The 22,479-nt window shown below is 37.6% G+C and overlaps 1 protein-coding gene across 1 annotated transcript; it reads left to right on the top strand.

The window, feature by feature from the left end:
• The first annotated feature begins 4,311 nt into the window (after positions 1-4,311).
• LOC124502210 (NKG2-A/NKG2-B type II integral membrane protein-like) lies at positions 4,312-21,911 on the top strand. Its single transcript, XM_047066756.1, has 6 exons — positions 4,312-5,054; positions 5,375-5,452; positions 5,915-5,968; positions 6,496-6,647; positions 21,354-21,457; positions 21,692-21,911. The coding sequence occupies exons 1-6, from the start codon at positions 4,868-4,870 to the stop codon at positions 21,810-21,812; spliced, it is 696 nt and encodes a 231-aa protein (XP_046922712.1). The 5' UTR covers positions 4,312-4,867; the 3' UTR covers positions 21,813-21,911.
• Positions 21,912-22,479: the final 568 nt, after the last annotated feature.

The raw sequence follows: 22,479 nt of genomic DNA, 5'->3' as shown, positions 1-22,479 counted from the left end.
CAAAAAAAACCTGTTAGAACTAATGAATTAAATCAGATCAGTTGTAGGGTACAAAATTAATATACAGAAATCATTAGATTTCTATGCACTAGTAAAAAAACTGTGAGAAAGAGAAATTAAGAAAACAATTGCATTTATAATTGCATTTATAAGAATACATTATTTAAGAATAAATTTAACCAAGGAGGTAAAATTCCTATACTCCAAACCCATAGGCCATAGATAGAAGAAATTTGAATTGATACAAATAAATAAATGGGAAAATATATACTATGCTTATGGAGTGGAAGATTTAATATTGTGAAAATGTCCATATTATGCAAAATGACCTATAGATTCAATGTAATCCTTTATGAAAACTGTCGCGACCGGCGTGACAAACACCGAGGTCAGGGTCCTGAGGGTAGGGGAATGCAAGAAAAAAAGAGAGAAGAGAAAGTTTGGGAACAGGAGGGTCCCCTGGGCTGATGGCCCAAGTGACGGCTTTATTGTTGCTGTACACAATCTTTTATAATATAAGACTTTTATGGATCAGGTCATTCGAAGAATAAACAGGTTTCACATGATCACTGCCAGCCAAAACATTTAGTTCTGTGTACCTTGTGAACTTTCTGAACGGGTCACAAGACCTTGTTGATAGATTGCTAGCAAAACACAGTTCCCATGTTTGTGTCTATCTGACTCGGGGTAGAAAAAGGGAGGTAGCATTACTGCCAACACCTGCGGACCACAGGCTTCAGGAATTAACTTTCTCAGCCTTGACAAGGCTTTCGTATGCCCTTGAAAGTGGGGGAATGGGAGGGGGAACCACCGGGTTGGCTAAGTCAACAGGGAACGTTGCTCGACCCGGTCTCAGCCTGGCACTGGGGCCCGGCCCCCCACAGAAAACACCAATAACATTTTCACAGAACTAGAATAAATTATCTAAAAGTTTGTATAGAACTACAAGAAACTGTGAATATTCAAAACAATCATTAGAAAGACGAACAAAACTGGAAGAAACATGGCCTTACATTTCAAACTATACTACAAAGCTCTAGCAATCAAATCAGTATGGCACAACAATGGACACATAGAACAAAGGAATGGAACAGAAAGCCCAGAAATAAGCCTTTGTCCATATGGTCAATTAATATATGACAAAGAAGGCAAGAAGAGACAAAGGGGCAAAGAGAGTCTTCAGTAAATGGTAATTAAAAAAACCTGGAAAACTATGTGTTAAAGAACAAAACTGGACTGTTTCTTTACAACATACACAAAAATAAATGTAAGATGAATTAAAGACATAGATGTAAGACCTGAAACCATAAAACTCCTAAAGAAAGTGTAGGTAATAAACTGTAGGAGAGAGGTGTCATCTTTATTCTTTGGGTCTGTCTTCATAGAAATGGCGACAAAATGAAAAATAATACAGCAAACTACAAAGATTTTGCCCAGCCAAGGAAACTACCTACAAAACAAAAAGGCAGCCTACTGAATGGGAGATGATATTTGCAGATGATATATCTGACAAGAGGTTAAAGTCTAAAATATATGAAGAATTTCTACAGCTCAACACCAAAGGAACCTATACAAGTGATTAAAAATGGACTGAGGACCTGAATAGATATTCTTTGAAAGAAGACAAACAGATAGGCAATAGACACATAAAAAGATGCTTAACATTACTAATGATCTAGAAAATGCAAATCAAAACCACAATGAGAGGTGCGCCTCGGTGATTCAGTTGGTTGTGCATCCAACTTCAGGTCATGGTCTCCTGGTTGGTGGGTTCAAGCCCTGCGTTGGGCTCTGTGCTGACAGCTCAGAGCCTGGAGCCTGCTTCGGATTCTGTGTCTCCCTCTCTCTCCACCCCTACCCCTGCCTTCTCAAAAATAAACATTAAAAAAATAAAAAAGTACTTTCTCTGTCCTACTCCAATATTTTGAGTTAAGTGAAATTTTTAAACATTTGTTAATTATCCTCTACATAGTTAGACTTAGGCTTTTTTTCATTTCCGACAAATATTCCCATTAAAATACAGGCACCTAGTTATCATTGGAAGAGGAATAAATAAATAAAATGAATAATTATTTAATATTCAAATATCTCATACAGTGCTATTGTTCAATATTGTCTAATATTTTATCTTTCCCACAGGATTTGTTTTTTTTTTTTAGCAGTAACTTAAACTTGTTTACAAATAATAAAAATAGAATGTAGCTATATTAAAAACTAAGGTAGAAAATTGATGAGATAAATTCAGAAATTGATGTCTTTATGACGGTTACAATAAAATGGAAAATGTAGTCAATCTTCTCTATTAGTGTCAAATATAATTAAATATCTGTCGATAGGATGATGATTTTAGAATATTTTTGGTATAGTGGAAATGACACAATAAGGACAGAAGAAAAAGGACATAATATCAAGATGTAGCAAAATTGTCTAAAAGTAAAACTTAAACATCTAAGATATTTTACACAAGGCCTAAATCCTCAGTGTTTGTCATTCAGAGGGAAGCAAGTGAACAGCCTGGGTGGTTAAGTCTCTGACCCCAGTAGCTCATGGAACATAAAATTTGTCAGAGGCATTTGCTGAGGGACAAACTAAATGACACACTGCCAGCTCAAAGCGTCTACATTCTGGAGGTGTGTGAGGAGATAAAGTGTCTTCAAAATAGCCCAAGAGTAAGAATTTCCTGTTCAAATTTGAAGTGACTCATTGATAAGAAATCTACTTTTTCCATTATTGCCTCACTCTGAGCTCTCACAGGGCTGGCAGGCTGTGAAGACCACAGATATTTTCTGTTTACAAGAGGAACCTGGTTCCCTCTGGACGATGCATGACTATCTGGCCAACAGAAGGTATGTGTCACCACGGTCCTGCCTTTCTAGTAGTCACCTCAGTGAGTGGGAGATTATAAATGCTGGTGGGATGCATCTGAGACACAGCTAATATACAATGAAATCACAGAGAACATTGGTATCTGCATTCCAACAAGTCAGGGTAACAAACAAGAATGAGCATGAAATATGTTGGAGATCTTACAATGTTCAAATTCTTGCCCGTGGAGAAGTCATTAAGAGCATATTCATATGCATAATTGGGTTTGTAAATCAATATAATTTCGGGTGAGATCAAATAAGCATCATGACGAAGGACACTTAATTTGGATTTGTCATCAATTGTCATCAATGATATATTACATATTATTTGATATTTACCCAGCCTTTAAAAATAGATTCTTCAAATGAATCCATTATATCATATAGGTCAAATGTAATTCTTCATACATTTACTTCAATAAATGAAAGCAGTTTGATTTTTTATAAAATGCAAAATGAGGTACCTTCTATAAAAATGCTAACTTAAACTTAACTATAAACAATCCAAAGACTTTTTATAAAATTGAACAAAACTTGGCCAAGAAAGATATTCAATACTGAAAGACACTCCTGTCTAATGAATTATGTTACATGGTCTAAATGATATGAATCACTAATGATAAACAATTATTGGGTTAAAAATAATTAATATAACTAATATGTTATTGAGATCTTAGAACAGTCAGATTGAGTTTAAGTGCCTTATATGCATCACATTCTACATATTTTAATTCCTATTTTAGATTAGTAAATTAGATAGCTAGACACGAAATAATTAAAATTTTTTTTAACAATTTTTTATATTTGAAAGACAAAGAGAGAGCGCGAGTGGGGGAAGAGCAGAGAGACGGGGAGACACAGAATCCAAAGCAGGCTCCAGGCTCTGAGCTGTCAGCACAGAGCCCAGTGCACGGCTCCAACCCATGAACCATTAGTTCATGACCTCAGCCGAAGTTGGACGCTTAACCGACCAAGCCACCCAGGCGCCTCATCATGAAAGAATTTTTAAAGGTGATACTTTGCACTTTGAGAGCCAGGAGTAATTCCAGAGTTCACTGACTGCAGAGCTCATTGACTGAAGTGTGAAATTACATTTACGTGATTTATTAGTATAACTGTACAACTAGAGTCTACCCTCACTGCCTTTGAAATAAGATATTTCTAGAAGTTTGTAACAATTGCGTTCCTCCAAAAATGATCTACCCTTTTATTTATCATAAAGGTTTCATATCTTTGACATTAAATCAGTTGTCACTGTTTGATGTTCATTAAGTCTTCTTTTAAAAATGGTTTTTTGTTTTTTGTTTTTTGTTTTCTGTTTCCACTGTTGTTCCTGCTTTGGATAACTTATTGTGCCATGTAACATTTTGCAACATATGAAATATTTCTTCTAAAATTTAACAATTCTCAGAACTAACCAGATGTTCAAAATAAAATATCATTTTGATAGTACTGCATTACTTTTGGAAACAACTTAAAACCACAAATAAAAGTCATTTGCAACAGGAAATTCCTACATGTGCTAAAAATAATATTCTCCCATCTTAGAGCACTTAATTTTTAACCAATAATGGCTTTAACATTGTCAAAAAATGGTGCAACACTTTTGTTTCTAATACAGCGTTTTAATTTTAACCTGGTTATTCTCATAGTGTTGAAATATGTCTGTGGAAACTGTCCTTACATTCATGAGGACATTATTATTCATGAATTCCTTTCTTTTTCACTAATTTAGTGCCTTACATGTTTTCCAATCAGTATTATTGTGCTATTATTGTAAATAAAAAACATTTATTCTATCATGAAACACTTATTTCAAGCTCTATGGAAGTTAGTACCAGATTTTACATTATTCAACTGCAAATGAGGAGTCTCCCTCACCCTGCACCCCACACGGTGTCACTGGACTAGCAATGTCGTCAGCACATGACACACACTCTTGATCAAGACCTTCAGGGCAGTTTCATCCACATTGTAGCTGACACTACTCAGCTGCAGACATGAACAACCAAGGCGTGACTTATGCGGAACTCCATCATGCTAAGGGCTCAAAAAGACAGCAAGTGCAACCTAAGGGCACGGAAAGTTCCATTTCAGTAACTGAGGAGGAGATAACCTATGCAGAATTGAATCTTCAAAATGCTTCTCGGGACCTTCAAGGGAATGGCAAGAACTCTCCCTGCAAAGGTAAAACATTTAATACAAGCAGGTATATCTGTTTTAGGATGTGAAGGTAGGGTGCAAGTGTGTGGGGAAAGAATAGGATTTCACATAGTTTTCATTTGTGAGGACCAGAGCTGGAGGTTGGAATATGGTATTGAATTGAAAGCATTGGTATATTCTGAGAGAAGATTCCAATGATAGTGATGGGTTTGAGGTGCAGGTTATTGTATGTGATTCCCTGTGCATTATTGGTTCTCTTGCTTGTATATCTCGTAAATGATTGTTTCCAGGCATCCTTTCTCAGTGTTTGCCTTTCTCTTCCTACTACTCACCATCATGTCCAGAGAAGCTCATTGCTGGTATCTTAGGAATCCTCTGCCTCGTCTTGATGTCCACTGTGGTAAAAATAGCTGTTATCCCCTGTAAGTACGTGTTTGAATGACTAAAAGGGAATATTTCACCTTTCTGATCAGTAGTTCCTCGACATAGTGTGTAAATACTTTGAATTTATTATCTCATTTTAACGCATTTTTAATGCATGCTCTAAGTGTGGAATGATTATTTAGAGGTTATCTAAAGTAGAAATAACAGAATACATTTAGGGAGAATTAAACATATATTTGGATTTAATAACTCTAAGGCAAGTCATAGAAGAGACTTTATGGTGAAATACTCATTAATTCTTGAGATTGCTTAAACCAAATATTGCAAGAGATGGTGAGGTTTGGTTCTTTAATCTTTTGAAGTATTTCCTCCCTCATGTTCATTACTTCATTAAATTTGTCTGGTAAAATAGCACACCCAATTTTAAAGTAGGAAACTCAAATTATTATGATTTATTTCATTGAATATTATGTTTTTTGAGAATTGCTTTAATGTTCTAGCTACTGAAGGACCAGAACAGAACAAAACATCCCTGGAAACAAGGATCCACAAAGGTACAACATCCCTTGCAAAGTTCTGATATTAGTTTCGTGTCTATTTTAGCTCTATCTTCAACTAGGCAAAGAGGATAATAGATTCTTTTGGGAAAAGTGAATTAGGAAATCCCCTAATGAACTTTCAGAAATAATGATTATAGGAGAGTATTACTTCTCAGGCAACAACACTAAGAAATACTCATTTAAAATTACTGTACCCGTTGTTAACAATTGCCTCACGTTCCCTCCTCCTATAACATGATAAAAGATAAATCATTCCATAAAGGTAGTTTTGTTCACTGACTCTCAGGACATGTAGAGATGGACATTTTTGTGTTTGCTTTATATGGGCACAATAAATTAGGGGATGAAAGCCTGACTCTTCTCTGAGTGTGTGTGTGTGTGTGTGTTTTGCTTTACTTTTACCAGCTTGTGAGGGTCTACGAATATGTTATGTACACGTATGTGTATCCATATACAGTATGTAAATTTTCATTTTGTAATAGTCAAAGCTTTTTGGATAATATCTCATAATCTCTCTCCAGCGTGTCTCTGTTGTCATTGTCTGAAAGAGTGGGTTACGTATTCCAACAACTGCTATTACATTAGCACTGAGGAAAAATCATGGAACGAGAGTTTGACGTCTTGTGCTTCTAAGAATTCTACCCTGCTCTACTATGATGATGAAGAGGATGAGGTAAGTTTTCAAGATGTTTCCAGATTCTGTTAAAAGCTTGTGAGTTAATATTATGCTTGTAGAGTTCATCCATAGTTACATATGTATTTATAGTTTACATATTTTAAAGTCTAATATTCCATGGTTTGACTCTATGACACATTATTTACATTTTTATACTTTTAATGTATATTTGATCATTTCTAGGTCTTACTTTTCATAGAAACCTGTGTTTCTAGAAATGCTCTTTTTCCTGAAATAGACTTTACATTTAATTTTACAACACATCAAGGAAACTAGGCATATGATTGTGCAAATTGATTACAAAATAGAATCACACAGTTACAAATTACATCATGAGACAGAAGTTTAGAGCCTTTATCAGGCCTGCCCATTTTCATTTTATGAAATATCTCTGTTTATTTGGAGCTTTATATCAGTGGAATCATTCAATGTGCATTTTTCTGTGTGTCTCCCTTCTCTCCCAGATACTATCTGTAATGTGTCTATATAAACACATATGTCTATAGTTTGTGAAATTTCACTGCTGTCTTATATGAATATGACATTTTAAAAACCATTCTCAGAAATTTAGTTTTTTTTAATATGTGGATATTATGAATAAAATTTTATGAAAATTCTTTTCTATGTCTTCCTCAACATATCATAATCACTTATTATATATACCTACATATATATATATAACTACATAACATATATAACTACATAATATATATAATATACATATTATAACTATGTAATATAAATATGGTTTTCATAATAAAATAATGATGTATAAATGTAAAATGATTGTATTTATGTATAATTATACTACACTTCCCTGTAAGCATTAGTAGGAAATTGCACAGTCATAGATATGTGTATATTTCACTATACGAAATTATCCCTATATTTTTCTATTTTATGGTGTAAAATATGTTGTACCAAATAGGCCTTTGATCCAAAGCTCAGCAGTCTCAGAAAAATGAATTAAAAGTTCTGATGGTTAGAAACAGTACCATTTTCCTGGGTTGTAAATCTCAAGGCTATTCTCTTTTGTGAGAATGAGAAGTGTTGGGTTGTGTCTCTTGCCCATTTCTCCAGGATGGTGTCTTCTTTTCACTTCTTAGAAGTCTTTGTCATATTTCAGATATGATCTCTTTTTTGAGCTTTTTTTTTTTTTTTTTTTTAATTTTTTTTTTTTCAACGTTTATTTATTTTTGGGACAGAGAGAGACAGAGCATGAACGGGCGAGGGGCAGAGAGAGAGGGAGACACAGAATCGGAAACAGGCTCCAGGCTCTGAGCCATCAGCCCAGAGCCTGATGCGGGGCTCGAACTCACGGACCGCGAGATCGTGACCTGGCTGAAGTTGGACGCTTAACCGACTGCGCCACCCAGGCGCCCCTCTTTTTTGAGCTTTTAAGATGCAAATACCTGCATCTGCATTTTCACTCTCATACTGGAGTCTTTAATGATCAGAATTTTTATTTATTTATTTATTTGTTTGTTTATTTATTTATTTATTTTAAATATAATTTATTGCCAAATTGGCTTACATCCAACACCCCATGCTCATCCCAGCAAGTGCCCTCCTCAATGCCCACCACCCATTTTCCTCTATCCCCCACCCCACTATCCACCCTTAGTTTGTTCTCTGTATTTAAGAGTGTCTTGGGGGTTGCCTCCTTCCCTCTCTGTTTGTAACTATTTTTTTCCCCTTCCCTTACACCACGGTCTATTCTTAAGTTTCTCAACATCCACATATGAGTGAAAACATGATATCTGTCCTTCTCTGACTGACTTATTTCACTCAGCATTGTACCTTAAGCCATATAGTTTCTTTGGTCAATTTTCTTTTCTTTTCTTTTTCCCCACCTGCTTCTTCATTTTCCTTTCTCTCTTTTTGGAATGAATAGAATTTTAATGTTACCATGGTCCTACTTAGCATTTTGTGTGTTACAATGATTATTACGGACCTATTTGAGGAGTTAGCGAAAGTTCATGAATATAATTTCCTCCATTATATTCCTGCATTTACCTTTTTCTTTATTTACTTATGTTTTAACTTTTAATTATGGTTTATTATCCAAATAGAATTTATTTTTTGTGATGCTATATTTCTGATGCTGAGATAAAAGTGAAGGTTATATTTTTCTACATCATTACCTCTGTGATGGAGCATCATTTATAGCAAAGTAGGTCTTTTCTTCATCAATAATTTATATACATAAAGCTATATATGTATACATATTCTCTACTTTACATAAATAATATAGATATTATATATCTTTATATAGAGAAGTATATATTCATAGATCACAGTCTATACAGTCCATCACAACCCACAGCAGTTTGAGTAAAATGCAGAGATTTACTTGCCTTTAGGACCCCTTACCATGTCCCAGTTATACTCTAAGTGTTCTATTTCTCCACTTACTTTGAGAATCACATGGAATTTATAATTTTGCTTCAACTGAATGTTTGCCAATGAATGTGCATTTTTTGGAAATCTGAATTTCGTATTGTGTGGGTACAAATTTTGCACTTTCTCATGTGTTTAATTAGTGTCCTTATGTTTTTTTTAATGTTAGTTTCATAATTTAAATACTTTCTTGGGGGTGACTGGGTGGCTCAGTCATTTGGGCGTCCAACATTGGCTCAGGTCATGATCTCGCGGTTCATGGGTTTGAGCCCTGCGTCAGGCTCTGTGCTGACTGCTAGAGCCTGGAGGTTGCATTGGATTCTGTGTCTCCCTCTCTCTGCTCCTCCTCCACTATCTCTCTCTCTCTCTCTTTCTCTCTGTCTCTCACACTCACACACAAATAAATAAAGCTTAATTTTTTTAAAAAAAAGACCTTCCTTTTTATTTTAAATGTTTATGTATTTATTTTGAGACAGTGAGAATGCAAATGGTGGGAGGGGCAGGGGGTCAGCACAGAGCCTGCCTTGGGGCTCCATCTCAGGAACAATCCGATCATGACCTAGGCAGGAGCACAACTGACTGATCTACCCAGTTGCCCCCTAAATTGTCCTTTGGTAAACAGTGAGTTTATACAAGTTCCTTTTCAGAGTTATTTTATCTATTCAGGATCTTCCTGGATGTTTCCTATTCATTTGTATCTTTCTAAAGTTTTTTAAAAATGTTTACATTTATTTATTTATTTTGTGTGAGAGGGAAGTGGACAGGAGAGGGACAGAGAGAGGGAAAGGAAGAGAGAGAAAATTCCAAGCAGGTTCCCGCTGTCAACACAGAGCCCAATGCAGGGCTGCAACTCACAAATTGAGATCATGACCTGAGCCAAAATCAAGAGTTGGATGCTCAACCAATGGAACCACCCAGGTGCCCCTTTCTAAAGGCTTTTTAAAAATGAGAATAAATATTAGTTTTTTCAGGTGCCTTCTTCATCAGAGGAATCACATTTAAATATATTTGCGTTTCTTCATAATATTCTCCTCTGATAGTTTTTATTGTGGTGTAATGTACATACAGATGGATCACAGCTATACATGCCAATAGACGGGCTGAGTTTTCAGTGTGACCATTGCATGGAATGAGAAAATGAATGTTACCAGCATTGCAAAATGCCACTAACAAGTTCTTTTCTGCATTTTAAAAACGGTTTATATACATGGAATCATACGGTATGCATATTGTATTTTTGGCATTTTCAGGTGAAGGTAAACTTGTGTGATTCATCCCTATAGCTGCACCGGTTGTAAATTGTCCACATCTCTTTGTTGTTCTGTTGTCGGATTCTACTACAATGTATTCAGTGATTCTATTGCTGACGTTCTTGGATATTTGGGTATTGATCCATTTGGGGCTTCTTTGATTTATTCTACTACACATCTTTTACAGTCAGGTTTTAGCTAAACGTATGTGTATCATTTCTTCCTTCTATAACCTTAAGTGGCCCTTCTCTTCTTGCTTCTTGAGAGGGAAGCAACTTAGACCATGCATTTATAATGTTCTTCCTTTGTGGCGTAATTGACGAAGGTCAAAATTGTCTCTACCCGACTTTAGTTTCATCCTAACAGTTATGATGTAGTCTCAGTTTATTATCAACCAGTACAAGGTAATTTCTGTCATCCGGCACAAGATATTTTCAAAGATTTCATCTTTGAAAGGTAAATTTTTCAGAAGTCTATCACTGTCCACGTGTTGGAAATTTCCTGGATTTCTTTCCATTGTTTCTTCTCATTGATTTCTTTGTCTTCAGAGAAAATACTTTGAATATTTCCATCCTCAAAATTTTTGATCCCTATCGATGCCCTGGAACTCTTCCTATGTACGTCAGTTACGTCAAGCTAGTTCCTAGTATTTTGACAGTCTTCCTTAGTCTTCCTGATTTTGTGAGTAGCTGGTCTTACTGAAGGAAAAGGTTTCAGTCTTCAACTAAACTCATTGAGTTGTCTATTTATCCTTCTAATACTGTCATGTCTATTCCATGTGTTTAAGGATTCTGTTGTTAGGTGAATAATGTTATGTTTATAATTGTTTTATCTTCCTCTTATATTGACAGCCTTAACGTTTTGAAATGTTTTTTTTAATTTCTACTAATATTTCTTGTTTTAACACTTACTTTGTCATTAGAATATTGGCTTTGTTATTGGCCATTTCTGATTATTCCTTGTAGGGTCTATTTTTTTGGTATCCTTTTATTTTCTCCAATTTTGCCTTTGAATCTACCATGTGTCCATTACAGGGAGCATATAGATGGATGCTACTCTTTTATTCAGGATGACACTTTCTATTGTATAATTGGAATATTTATTTAATTCACATGAATGCAATTACTGGGATAGTTGGATTTAAGTATACCATTCGCTATTTACTCTATATTTATGTCTTGTTTTCTTTTTCCATTTTGCATGATATCGTTTGTATTAAACATATATTAGAGTTCCATTTTAATTCCTCTATTGATGTCTTAGCTATATTCTTAAGCTTTTTCCTTAGTAGGAGTGGTAGGTATTACAAATCTTTTGCTTGTTTTTATGGAGATGAAATTGACGTCTAACCTTGTATACATTTAAGGTCTACAATGTGTTCCTTTGATAAGTCTATGTATTGCCATATGACTACTGTGGCCATGTTAGGTAACACCTTTGTCATGTCACATGTTTATCATTCTTTGTGTGTGTTGAGGACAGCTAAGAATTAGTCTCAGCAACTTCAAAGTTTATAAAACAGTAATGTTGTCTGTAATCACTACATTGTATATTAGACCTCCAGCAATTGTTATCTGCTAGTTATAATTTTGTATTCTTTAAGAAATTTTTTTAATGTTTATTTTTTGAGAGGGACAGACAGACAGACAGACATGAGTGCGTGAGGGTCAGAGAGAGAGAGAGACACACACACAGAATGTGAAGAAAGCTCCAGGCTCTGAGCGGTCAGCACAGAACCTGACATGAGACTCAAACTCAGAAACCGTGAGATCATGACCTGAGCCAAAGTTGGGTGCTTAATTGACTAAGCCACCCAGGAGCCCCGTTAATTTGTATTCTTAAATATCTTCCGAAACCCCCCAACCCACAACTCCTGATAAACACATTCTACTCTTTGTTTTTACCAGTTCAGTTTTTTAGATTTCCTATGTAAGGCAATACAATATTTGTCTCTCTCTGTCTTATTTTTGTCACTCAACATAATGCCTTCAAGGCCCTTCCATTTGCCCACAAATGGCAAGATTTTCTTCTGTTACCTGCTTAAATAATATTTCAGTGTGTGTGTGTGTGTGTGTGTGTGTGTGTGTATGGGTATGTATGTGTATATATATCACACTTTCTTTAATTATATGTCAGTTGGCAGATACTTAGGTTCCTTTCATTTCTCGGCTATTGGGAATAATGTTGCAACGAGCATGGGTGTGCAGATAGACCTTTGAGGAGCTGATCAGTGCCTTTATTTATTTTGAAAAATGTTTAATGTTTATTTATTTTTGAGAGGAGTGGGGGGGTCAGAGAGACAGGGAGACACAGAATCCAAAGCACATTCCAGGCTTGGAGCTTCAGCACAGAGCCCAATAGGGGACTTGAACCCACAAACAAGATTATGACCAAAGCCAAAGTCGAACACTCAACCTTAGGAGCCGCCCAGGTGGCCCACTGATCAGTTCCTTTAAATACGTATGTAAAAGTGACATTACTGAAAAACTGCCATACTATTTTCCTTTGTGGCAGCACCAGTTTACATTTCCCCCAAAGGATTTCATTTTCTTCACATCCTCACCACATTAATTCTCTCTTATCTTTTGGAAAGAGCCTCTTACAGCTGTGAGGTGATATCTCATTGTGGTTTCGATTTGTATTACCCTGATCAGTGATTTTGAGCACCTTTCATGTACCTATTGGCCATTTGCATGTCTTCAGAAAAATGTATACTGAGGCCCTTGGCCCATTTTTATTTTAGATTTCTTTCTTTGCTTTTATTTCATTGTTTGTGTTCTTTATATACATGTGATATTAGTCCCTTATCTGATATTGGATTTCAGATATTTTTTTCTCTTCTGTCCATGATCTCTCAATTATTTGATTCTTTCCTTTGCTGGGCAGAAGGTCTTTCATTTAAAGCAGTCCTGCTTTTTTTATTTTAGTTTTTGTTGCCTGTGATTTTGAGGGCTTATCCCTGAGTTCATTACCTAACCAAAGTCAAGGATCTTTTCCCTTTTGTCTCTCCCAGTGATTTTATATTTTTTATGTGTTTTATGTGACCAATTTTTGTCTCTAAGTTTCAGCTTAATGAATGCCCTTTAACATTTGCATAGGGCAGGTCTAATTTCTTCTGACACCTGACTTTAACCACCACAGGCCTCATTCTGCTGCTTTCCCCTGACTGCAATATGGGGCAAGTGTCGATACGTTGACACACCACCCTCCAGGATGCTGGGAAAGTTTTTATCTTTTCTTCATTTCTAAATGACAGATTTGCTGAGTAAGGTATTCTTGGTTGACTGTTTCTTTCCCTTTGACCACTTTCAAAATGTCATCACGCTTTCTTCTGTCATTCTATGGGAAGAAGATCTTGTGAGATGTTCCTTTTTGGTGTCTGGCATGGCATGCTGACCTCAGAGCCCTCAAAGCACTTTTGAAGCTGTTGCCCAAGACCAGGCACCACATGGAACTACCATAACAACTGGGTCTCGGTACATAAGTTCCCTTGTTGTGGCTGTGGCACTAGGGAGGTGACATGTGTAGATATTCCATGGCAACTATACCTGGGTCTCAGGGGCTCACTGTTGTAACTGTGACTGGCACAGGAATATAGCAGTCACACAGGCCCTGGATGACAAGGTACAGTGGTGGCTTGGAGCCAGTGGTCAGTGTGTGGTAGCAACATATAGTGGGGAGGGTGAGTCAAAGGTTCAAGTCTGTCCCAAGTGGCAGTCACTAGAGAGCAGCAGAATGATCCATTCGTGATTTATTAAAGCCATGTACCAGGACCCGGGGATCTGGACACAGACCTCTAGCCACATGGCCTCGAATGACAGCTTAAGCGGTCACGTGGAAACTGAAAGTGTCTTGGGATGCAGCAGTATAGTAGCAGCAATGAAGCGTCTGAGTCCTACAGTGGGACCGAAGAGATGGGGCTCAAGGCAGTGGTGACTTGGCCTACCAATGACGGGTCAGAGCCTTGAGCTACCATAGGCGGAGAGAAGTGTTCGGGTGTTAGCTATGGCAGTTCAGAGTCAAGGCCTGGGAGGTTTTGGGGTTCCGAATAGCAGGAACATCCTTTACAATGAAGACACAGGGTCATAAAATGGAACATGGTGAGTGGGGCTCAGGGCAGCAACGTATGCACCACTAGTTGCAGCTAAGGCACATATTAAGACGTTGGGGTCAGGAAACAGCCCCAGTAGTGTGAGACAAAGCCCCAACTAGGACAGGAGTGGGCAAAAATCAGAGGCAGCTCTAGTCTCCTACAGACGAGGAGCTATGGCAACCAATCCCTAAGAGAAGAGCCCCTCAAGGCAACCCTCACTGTTGCAACAGCTCCAGCCTCTGAGAATAGGTGTAGAGGGGGCACTCTGGGCTGGTGCATGAAGTGGGATCAGCATTGGTGAGGCACCTCTGTTGCAAAAGCTGAACACATGCACAGAGTTGAAGCTTGCTGGGTTCTCCTGCTCCCCTTCTCTCCATGAGGTGACTTCCCCAGAGGGCATTCCTCCAGGAGCCAAGTGGCTCTCAGCTGGAGGGTTGGGTGATGCAGGCAAAATGCTTCCTTTACTTTCCACGGGACCATCCTGGATTTTTGATCAGCACCTGATTTTTGCGACTTCTTTGTTGTCTAGAGCTTTCCCTGAGCCGTGTTTAGCTTGAAGTTGTTGGTTTATTGTTCCGATTGATTTTGTGGGCAGATGAGCATTGTGGCCTCCTCGGTCTCTTTCTTGCTGATGGCCCTCTTTATACGTGTATCATTAACTGATTGTCATCTACGTCACATTAATCCTGACTAATTTCCAACAAAATATATTAAATTAACACTAACATAGCTCCGTTCCCACCATGTGTTATGGGTATGCTTCAACTTTCCAAAAAGTTTCATGACTTCACTTTGCTTTTGTGAAAGAACTACATCAGTACCAGTTTTTGCTGAAGAGGAGAAATCTGAAGGGGACTTTTGTTTTTAGGAGAAAAGGCGAAAAGTGGAAATTGTGCCCAGTACTGGTTTTACTGTTAGTGTCAGCTCACACCCCAAGCAGCAAGATTCGTCCTGTCAAGTTCATTTCTCAGAAACTATATACTCTGTATATCAGTATCAAGCAGAAGTTTGAACTGTATTTTTGAGTGTCTGTGCTTCATCTCAATTTATTTTGTGCATCCACTCACAAGGTGTGTTTTGAGGTGTCAGAAAAGCCTAAGGGAGGGTATCTTTTGTGATTTGGGTTTTTGGGCGCTGGTTATTTTTTGCATCGGGGAAAGCTCAACAATCTTCCCATGTGAATTAATGATACTTGCGTTTTCAATTTATACCACCTCGGCTTAGGAAAGGTTTCATAAGGAACAACCTACTTTCAGAGAGAACGAGAAACATGTACTTCTAACAGTGCTGTCCTGAGGAAAGCTAGCCCTGGTTTCTGAACACAAATGGTTCACATCTTTACCTTCTCTGCTTTCATGATTTCATATTGGGTCCCTGAAATGAAGCATTTGTGGAGACTGTACCACAAAAAGGAACAAATGCTAAAAACTATAAGGTTTATGCTATAGATCCCACCATACAGTGACTGCTATAATTATGGCCTCAAATATCTTATCTTTTAAAGCTATACACACAGAGATTGTAAAGGAAAGGAAAATACACACAGAGATTGTAAATTTTACCGACATATTTATCATTCCTGCTGATCTCTATTCTTTCTTGTGGATATGCATTACCATCTAGCGTCATTTACTTGCAGCTTGAAGAACATTGTTGAAAAGCAGGTGTCCTAAGTAGAAACCCTGTTTGGTTTTGTGTTTGATGTGGGGTCTTTGTGTTTCTTCTTCTGTGAAAGACTGTTTTGCTGAATTTATAATTCTTGTTTGACAGGTGTTTTTTTTTTTTTTTCTGTGTGTGTGCAGGGAGTGGGTTTGCTTCGTTTTTTGTTTTTTTTTTTTTCAGTATTTTTCTGGTGAAAACTCCTCTTTTAGTCACATTCCTATTTTCCTAAATATAATGAGTTGTTTTTCCCTTGCTTTTTGTCAAGATCACTTCTTTCTGTTTGTTTGCCTTTCATTTTATTTTTCAGCTGTTGCAAAATAAAAGCCCACATAACATAAAATCTACCGCATTACCCATGTTCAAAAAATCGACTACTTTCTTAGAGCGGTTTTAGGTTCATAGCAAAACTCAGACATAGCACCGATATATGCTGTATTCCCCTACTGTCTATGTGTCAATGCACAAGCAGTTCATGGACTCTCTCATTTGCAAAAGCCCTCAGTGGGGTGGTCTAGGTTTACTCTTGATGTTGTGCATTTTAGGAGTTTGGAGAAGTATAGAATGACATGTATCAACCATTATGGAGTTATACAGAAGAGTTTCACTTCCTTCAAAATCCTCTGTGCTCCCCCTATCCATCCTTCCTTCCCCCTAAACCCTGTCAATCACTGATGTATTTACTGTCTGTATAATTTTGCTTTTTCAAAATTGTCATATAGTGGGAATCTTACACTATCTCGCATCTTACACTTGCCTTAACTAGATGATGCACCTAACCAATTTAAGCACACAGGTTAGGAGTGCTATCACATTGTTGCCCAAAAGGTATCTAGAACTTTCTGCTTGTAAAACTGGAACTCAACTCACTGAACAATAATTCCCCTTTTCCTCTTTCCCCTCAACCCTGAGCAATCACTATTCTACTTGCTCTGTATATCACTTTTACTACTTTGGATACTTCGTATAAGTGGAATCATACAGTTTTATTTTTACTTCGTATGTATGACTGGCTTATTCCACTTAGCATAATGTCCTGGAGTTTCATCCATATTGTAGTAGGTGGTAGGATTTCCTTCCTTTTTCTGGCTGAATAATATTACAGTGTTATGTGTATACTACGCTTTCTTTCTCCATTCATCCATCAGTGGACATTTGGGCTGCTTCTATCACGTGGCTGTTATGAATAACGCTGCACTGAGCATGGGTGTGCACCTATCATCGAGATCTTGCTTTCAATTCTTTTAGTTTCCTCCATGTGGGATTGCTGATCCATGTGGTAATTGCATTTTTAATTTCTTGAAGAAGCTCCATACACTTCTTCATAACGGTTGACAGATTTACATTCCCAAGAACAGTGTGTGAGTCTCCTCGCTTTCAACCTCCACACTGAAACATTTTTTTTTTTAATTTTTTTTTCAACGTTTATTTATTTTTGGGACAGAGAGAGACAGAGCATGAACGGGCGAGGGGCAGAGAGAGAGGGAGACACAGAATCGGAAACAGGCTCCAGGCTCTGAGCCATCAGCCCAGAGCCCGACGCGGGGCTCGAACTCCCGAACCGCGAGATCGTGACCCGGCTGAAGTCGGACGCTTAACCGACTGCGCCACCCAGGCGCCCCTGAAACATTTTTTAAAAATATGTATTTATTTCTTTTGAGAGAGGGGGAGAGAGAGAGAGAGAGAGAGAGGAGAGCGAGCACAGGAGGTGTAGAGGGAGGGAGGGAGAGAGCAACTGAAGCCAGCTTTGTGCCATCAACACAGAGCCCGATGTGGGGCTCAAATCCAAAAACTGTGAGACAATGACGTGAGCCAAAACCAAGAGTCAGATCGTAACCAGCTGAGCCACCCAGTCGTCCCGACACATTTTTTTTTATAGCATCCATCCTAATGAGTATGAGGAGACAACTCATGGTGATTTGATTTGCATTTCTTTGATCATTAGCGATATTGAGCATCTTTGCATATGATTTTTCACCATTTGTATGTTTCCTTGGAAATATGCCTATTTAATTTCTTTTCCCATTTTTTCTTTGTGTTTTCGGTGTTTGTTGTTGTCGTTAGTGACTTGTAGATTCCGTATATATTTTAGATATGATTCCCTTGTTTGATATATGATTTGCAAGTGTTTTTTCCACTCTGTCTTTTCATTGTTGATCATTCCCTTTAATGCACAGTAATGTTTTAGGTTGATATCGCCCATTTATCTACTATGGACTTTTCCTTTGTGCTCTGTGGTTTTGGTGGCATAGCCAAGAAATCGTTGCCAAATACAATGTTGTTTATATTCCCCCATTTTTTCTCTGAGGAAGTTTATAGGTTTACAACTTATATTTGTGTCTTTAGTCCATTTTGAGTTAATTTTAGTGTGTGGTGTAAATGTAAACATCCAGCCTCATTCTTCTGCATGTGGGTAGTCAGTTTCCAAACACCCTTTTTGAATGATGCTGTCTTTCCCTACTGAATGGTCCTGGTACCTTTATCAAAACTGATTAGACTGATTATACATGGTTTGTGTCTGGATATTTTTTTTTTTATATGAAGTTTATTGACAAATTGGTTTCCATACAACGCCCAGTGCTCATCCCAAAAGGTGCCCTCCTCAATACCCATCACCCACCCGCCCCTCCCTCCCACCCCCCATCAACCCTCAGTTTGTTCTCAGTTTTTAACAGTCTCTTATGCTTTGGCTCTCTCCCACTCTAACCTCTTTTTTTTTTTTCCTTCCCCTCCCCCATGGGTTCCTGTTAAGTTTCTCAGGATCCACATAAGAGTGAAACCATATGGTATCTGTCTTTCTCTGTATGGCTTATTTCACTTAGCATCACACTCTCCAGTTCCATCCACGTTGCTACAAAAGGCCATATTTCATTTTTTCTCATTGCCACGTAGTATTCCATTGTGTATATAAACCACAATTTCTTTATCCATTCATCAGTTGATGGACATTTAGGCTCTTTCCATAATTTGGCTATTGTTGAGAGTGCTGCTATAAACATTGGGGTACAAGTGCCCCTATGCATCAGTACTCCTGTATCCCTTGGGTAGATTCCTAGCAGTGCTATTGCTGGGTCATAGGGTAGGTCTATTTTTAATTTTCTGTGTCTGGATATTTTTAAGGGATTGTTTCCATGGGGGGTTTAGGGTCTGTCTCTTTCTGTTCCTTCATCTTGCTGCTTGTATCCCGTTCTAGTCGGAACTAGTGTGCAGGGCAGGGGTATGGATTCTGTCCTAGATAATGTGGCGTAAGGCTGATGGAGGTGGAAGATGTGTCACCCATCCCTGATTTTCACACTGACTTAAGTGACTTCACAATCCACTCTCTTCCCTCAAGTGTATTTCTTCGTCTGTATTTGCCAGTGTTCTTTGGTCATTTCATTATGATGTCATGAGACGTGGATTTGTACGTGTTCATTCTGGTAGCAGTTTGCTAAGTTTCTGGTGTCTATAAATATTTTAAATGATATTAGTAAGTTGTTCATTCATTGCACTTTATGATCGTTGTCCTGTTTTTTTCTGCCTCTGCTGTTCTCGTATACTACTTAGACCTATGCTGGCTTTCCTGATACTGTTTTGAAAGTCTCTGAATTCTGTAAATTCTTCTCTTTTTTCTGTCTCATCCAAAGATATAAATAAATTTTGTTACTCCTCCAATTTCATCAGTTCTTTTCTATCGCATCCCAGATTTTCTGTAGAGGAAATTCAGTGAATTTTCCATTTCAGGTATGTATTTGTTCACTCAGATTCTCTGTGGTTTCTTCATATACTTTTATTTCTCTGTTGATCTTTCCTACTTGCTATATTTCTGCCATCACATGTTCATGTAATTATTTCAACTCAGTTTTCTGTGTAGTTACATATATTTATAAATATGACTTGTAAATACTTTTTTGTAGTATGTACAATAAATATGACTTTTAAATACTTTTTTTTTGTAATATGTACAACAACTTATCCCAGTAGAAGTTTCTATTGACCTATGCTTTCCCTTTGTTGGAAGACATTTTCCAATTTCTCATCATATTTTTTAACTTTTAGATGGACACCTTTTAAAATATCATTTAGGAAACACGCATTATTTAATTTTTCCTAGATTTACTATTTTTAATTTTTTTCTTATGTTTTATTTATTTTTGAGAGAGAGAGTGTGTGTGTGTGTGTGTGTGAGCAGGGGAAGGACAGAGAGAGAGGGAGACACAGAATCTGAATCAGGCTCCAGGCTCTGAGCTGTCAGCACAGAGCCCCACGCGGAGCTTAAACTCACCAACTGGGAGATCATGACCCGAGCCGAAGCTGGACGCTTCAAAAACAAGCCACCCAACACCCCTAGATTTACTATTTTTTTGTGTGCAAAAACTTTATGGCAGAATCTTCTCCACTAAAGTCCCCCTGCTGATAGTCTTGTTCAATTTTTCCCAATTCTTATTGCTTACTTTATGACCATGTGACTTTGTAGCTTTGATGTTAATTACTAGTTTTTTTTTTTTTTTAGAATGGATGTGTTCAAACACTGCAGGTCAGTAGGCTTCCACCTTCCACAATGTGAGGTCTGCACACGTGTGCCTGAGTGTGGGAGGGGACTGTTCATAACTTTACTACCAATTCTCTGACCTCCTGTGCTCTTACTTTCTCCTGGGTTCCTCTTAGTCTCCTCTCCATCTGTGCATATTTTCTCCATCAGCTAAGAGTGTTAGAGAGCCAATGTCAACTCTTCCATTATATTCTCACATCCAGTATCTTTGCATTGTATTTATGGGGCTCACAGTGCTTGACACAAACACCGCAAGCTCTGACCAGGACAAGAATGGGTTTTCTTCATCATTACCGAGCAAAATCAGCACTTGGAGCTCAAACATCAATGGGTACCTGTCCCCATCCCCAGTGCTGATCAGGTCTCCCAGCACCATTGCTCTTTGTAGCTTCTCCCAGTTGTAACAGCTGCAGTCTTCTTATCACTGAGCCAGGGGTGGGCAGGTGGGGAGGCACGGGAGCATCCTAGGCGAGAAGATGACAAATGTGCTTCTGACTTGAATCTCCAGGATTTTTTCCAATGTACGTATTTCATAAGTGTTATTACCTGTGATCCATTTTCTAAACTCTGAAATTGTTTTCACGGTCAGTTTGTCCTCTTCACTTAGTCCTACTAAGATAATTTTATACTTTAGTGTCCAGTGCATAACATTATATTATAATTTGAAAGCTTCTATAAAGGAAGAAAAGATGAACTTTTATTTGCTTTTACAGAATTAATTGAGTATAAGAGCTTGTATTTGACTTCTAATGAAATTTATTTTCTCATAGTTTTTGTCGAAATTACTCTCTTATACTATATGGATTAGAGGCTCCCAGAAAAGCCATCATAGTTCATCTGTGCAACCAAAAGCCTTAACGTTTTCTTCCAAAGTGTAAGTTTCTTGACAACTTTGTATTTTATGCCTTACAAGGATTAATCTTTGAAAGAAACAAAGCAATATGTGTAGAATCAGATAAACAGAGTTGTTGATGTTTTTCCATAGAAGAATAGTATGGGAAATATTCGGATTGAGGTATATAACTATTAGTCAAGTTAATGGTTTATTCAACAAAATACCCCGGTATATATTGTTAAGATTAATGAAGTATAATTCTTTCTATTTCAGGTTGTCAGTATCTTCAAAGAGTGACAAGAATTGTCCATATTTCTATTTTTATTTTAAAAAATTTGGTTTTGCACCCTGCTTTGGAATAAGACTGTATGTTTGTAAGCACCAGGCATGTTAGTTGCCTCAGTTTGGCATAATGCTATTTCATCATTTATAAAGAATTTATTTTTGTAAATGGTGTGAGAAAGTGGTCTAGTTTCAACCTTCTGCATGTTGCTGTCCAGTTCTCCCAGCACCATTTGTTAAAGAGGCTGTCTTTTTTCCATTGGATGTTCTTTCCCTCTTATAAAGAATACATCTCTCATTAGTTCAAAAACCATCCAATCCTTTTCTCTGCATATTTTTAAGAGATGGTTTTTAGTATAATTTTAGGTTCACAAGATTAAGAGGAAGGTACAGAGATTTCCTATATTGTCCCTGTCTGCACATATCCATGGACTCTCCCATTATCACCATCACTCACTAGAAGGTTTCATTTCTTACCAAGGATGAGTCTGCATTGGGACGCCTGGGTGGCACAGTCAGTTAAGCGTCCGACTTCGTCTCAGGTCATGATCTCACAGTTTGTAGGTTTGAGCCCTGCATCAGGTTCTGTGCTGACAGCTCGGAACCTGGAGCCTGCTGCGGATTCCGTGTCTCCCTCTCTCTCTGCCCCCTCCTCCAATCAGGCTCTGTCTCTCTCTCTCTGTCTCCAAAATAAATAAAAATAAAAAAAAATGTTAAAGGATGAATTCACATCAATGCATATATATCACCCATAGTCCAAAGTGTACTTGAGACTTCAC

This window comes from Lynx rufus, unplaced genomic scaffold (assembly GCF_022079265.1).
Source record: "Lynx rufus isolate CCGP_SWC_20201006 ecotype Redwood Valley unplaced genomic scaffold, mLynRuf1.p SCAF_7, whole genome shotgun sequence".
Taxonomy (NCBI): Eukaryota; Metazoa; Chordata; class Mammalia; order Carnivora; family Felidae; genus Lynx; species Lynx rufus.
This window is presented reverse-complemented; position numbering and strand designations above follow the sequence as displayed.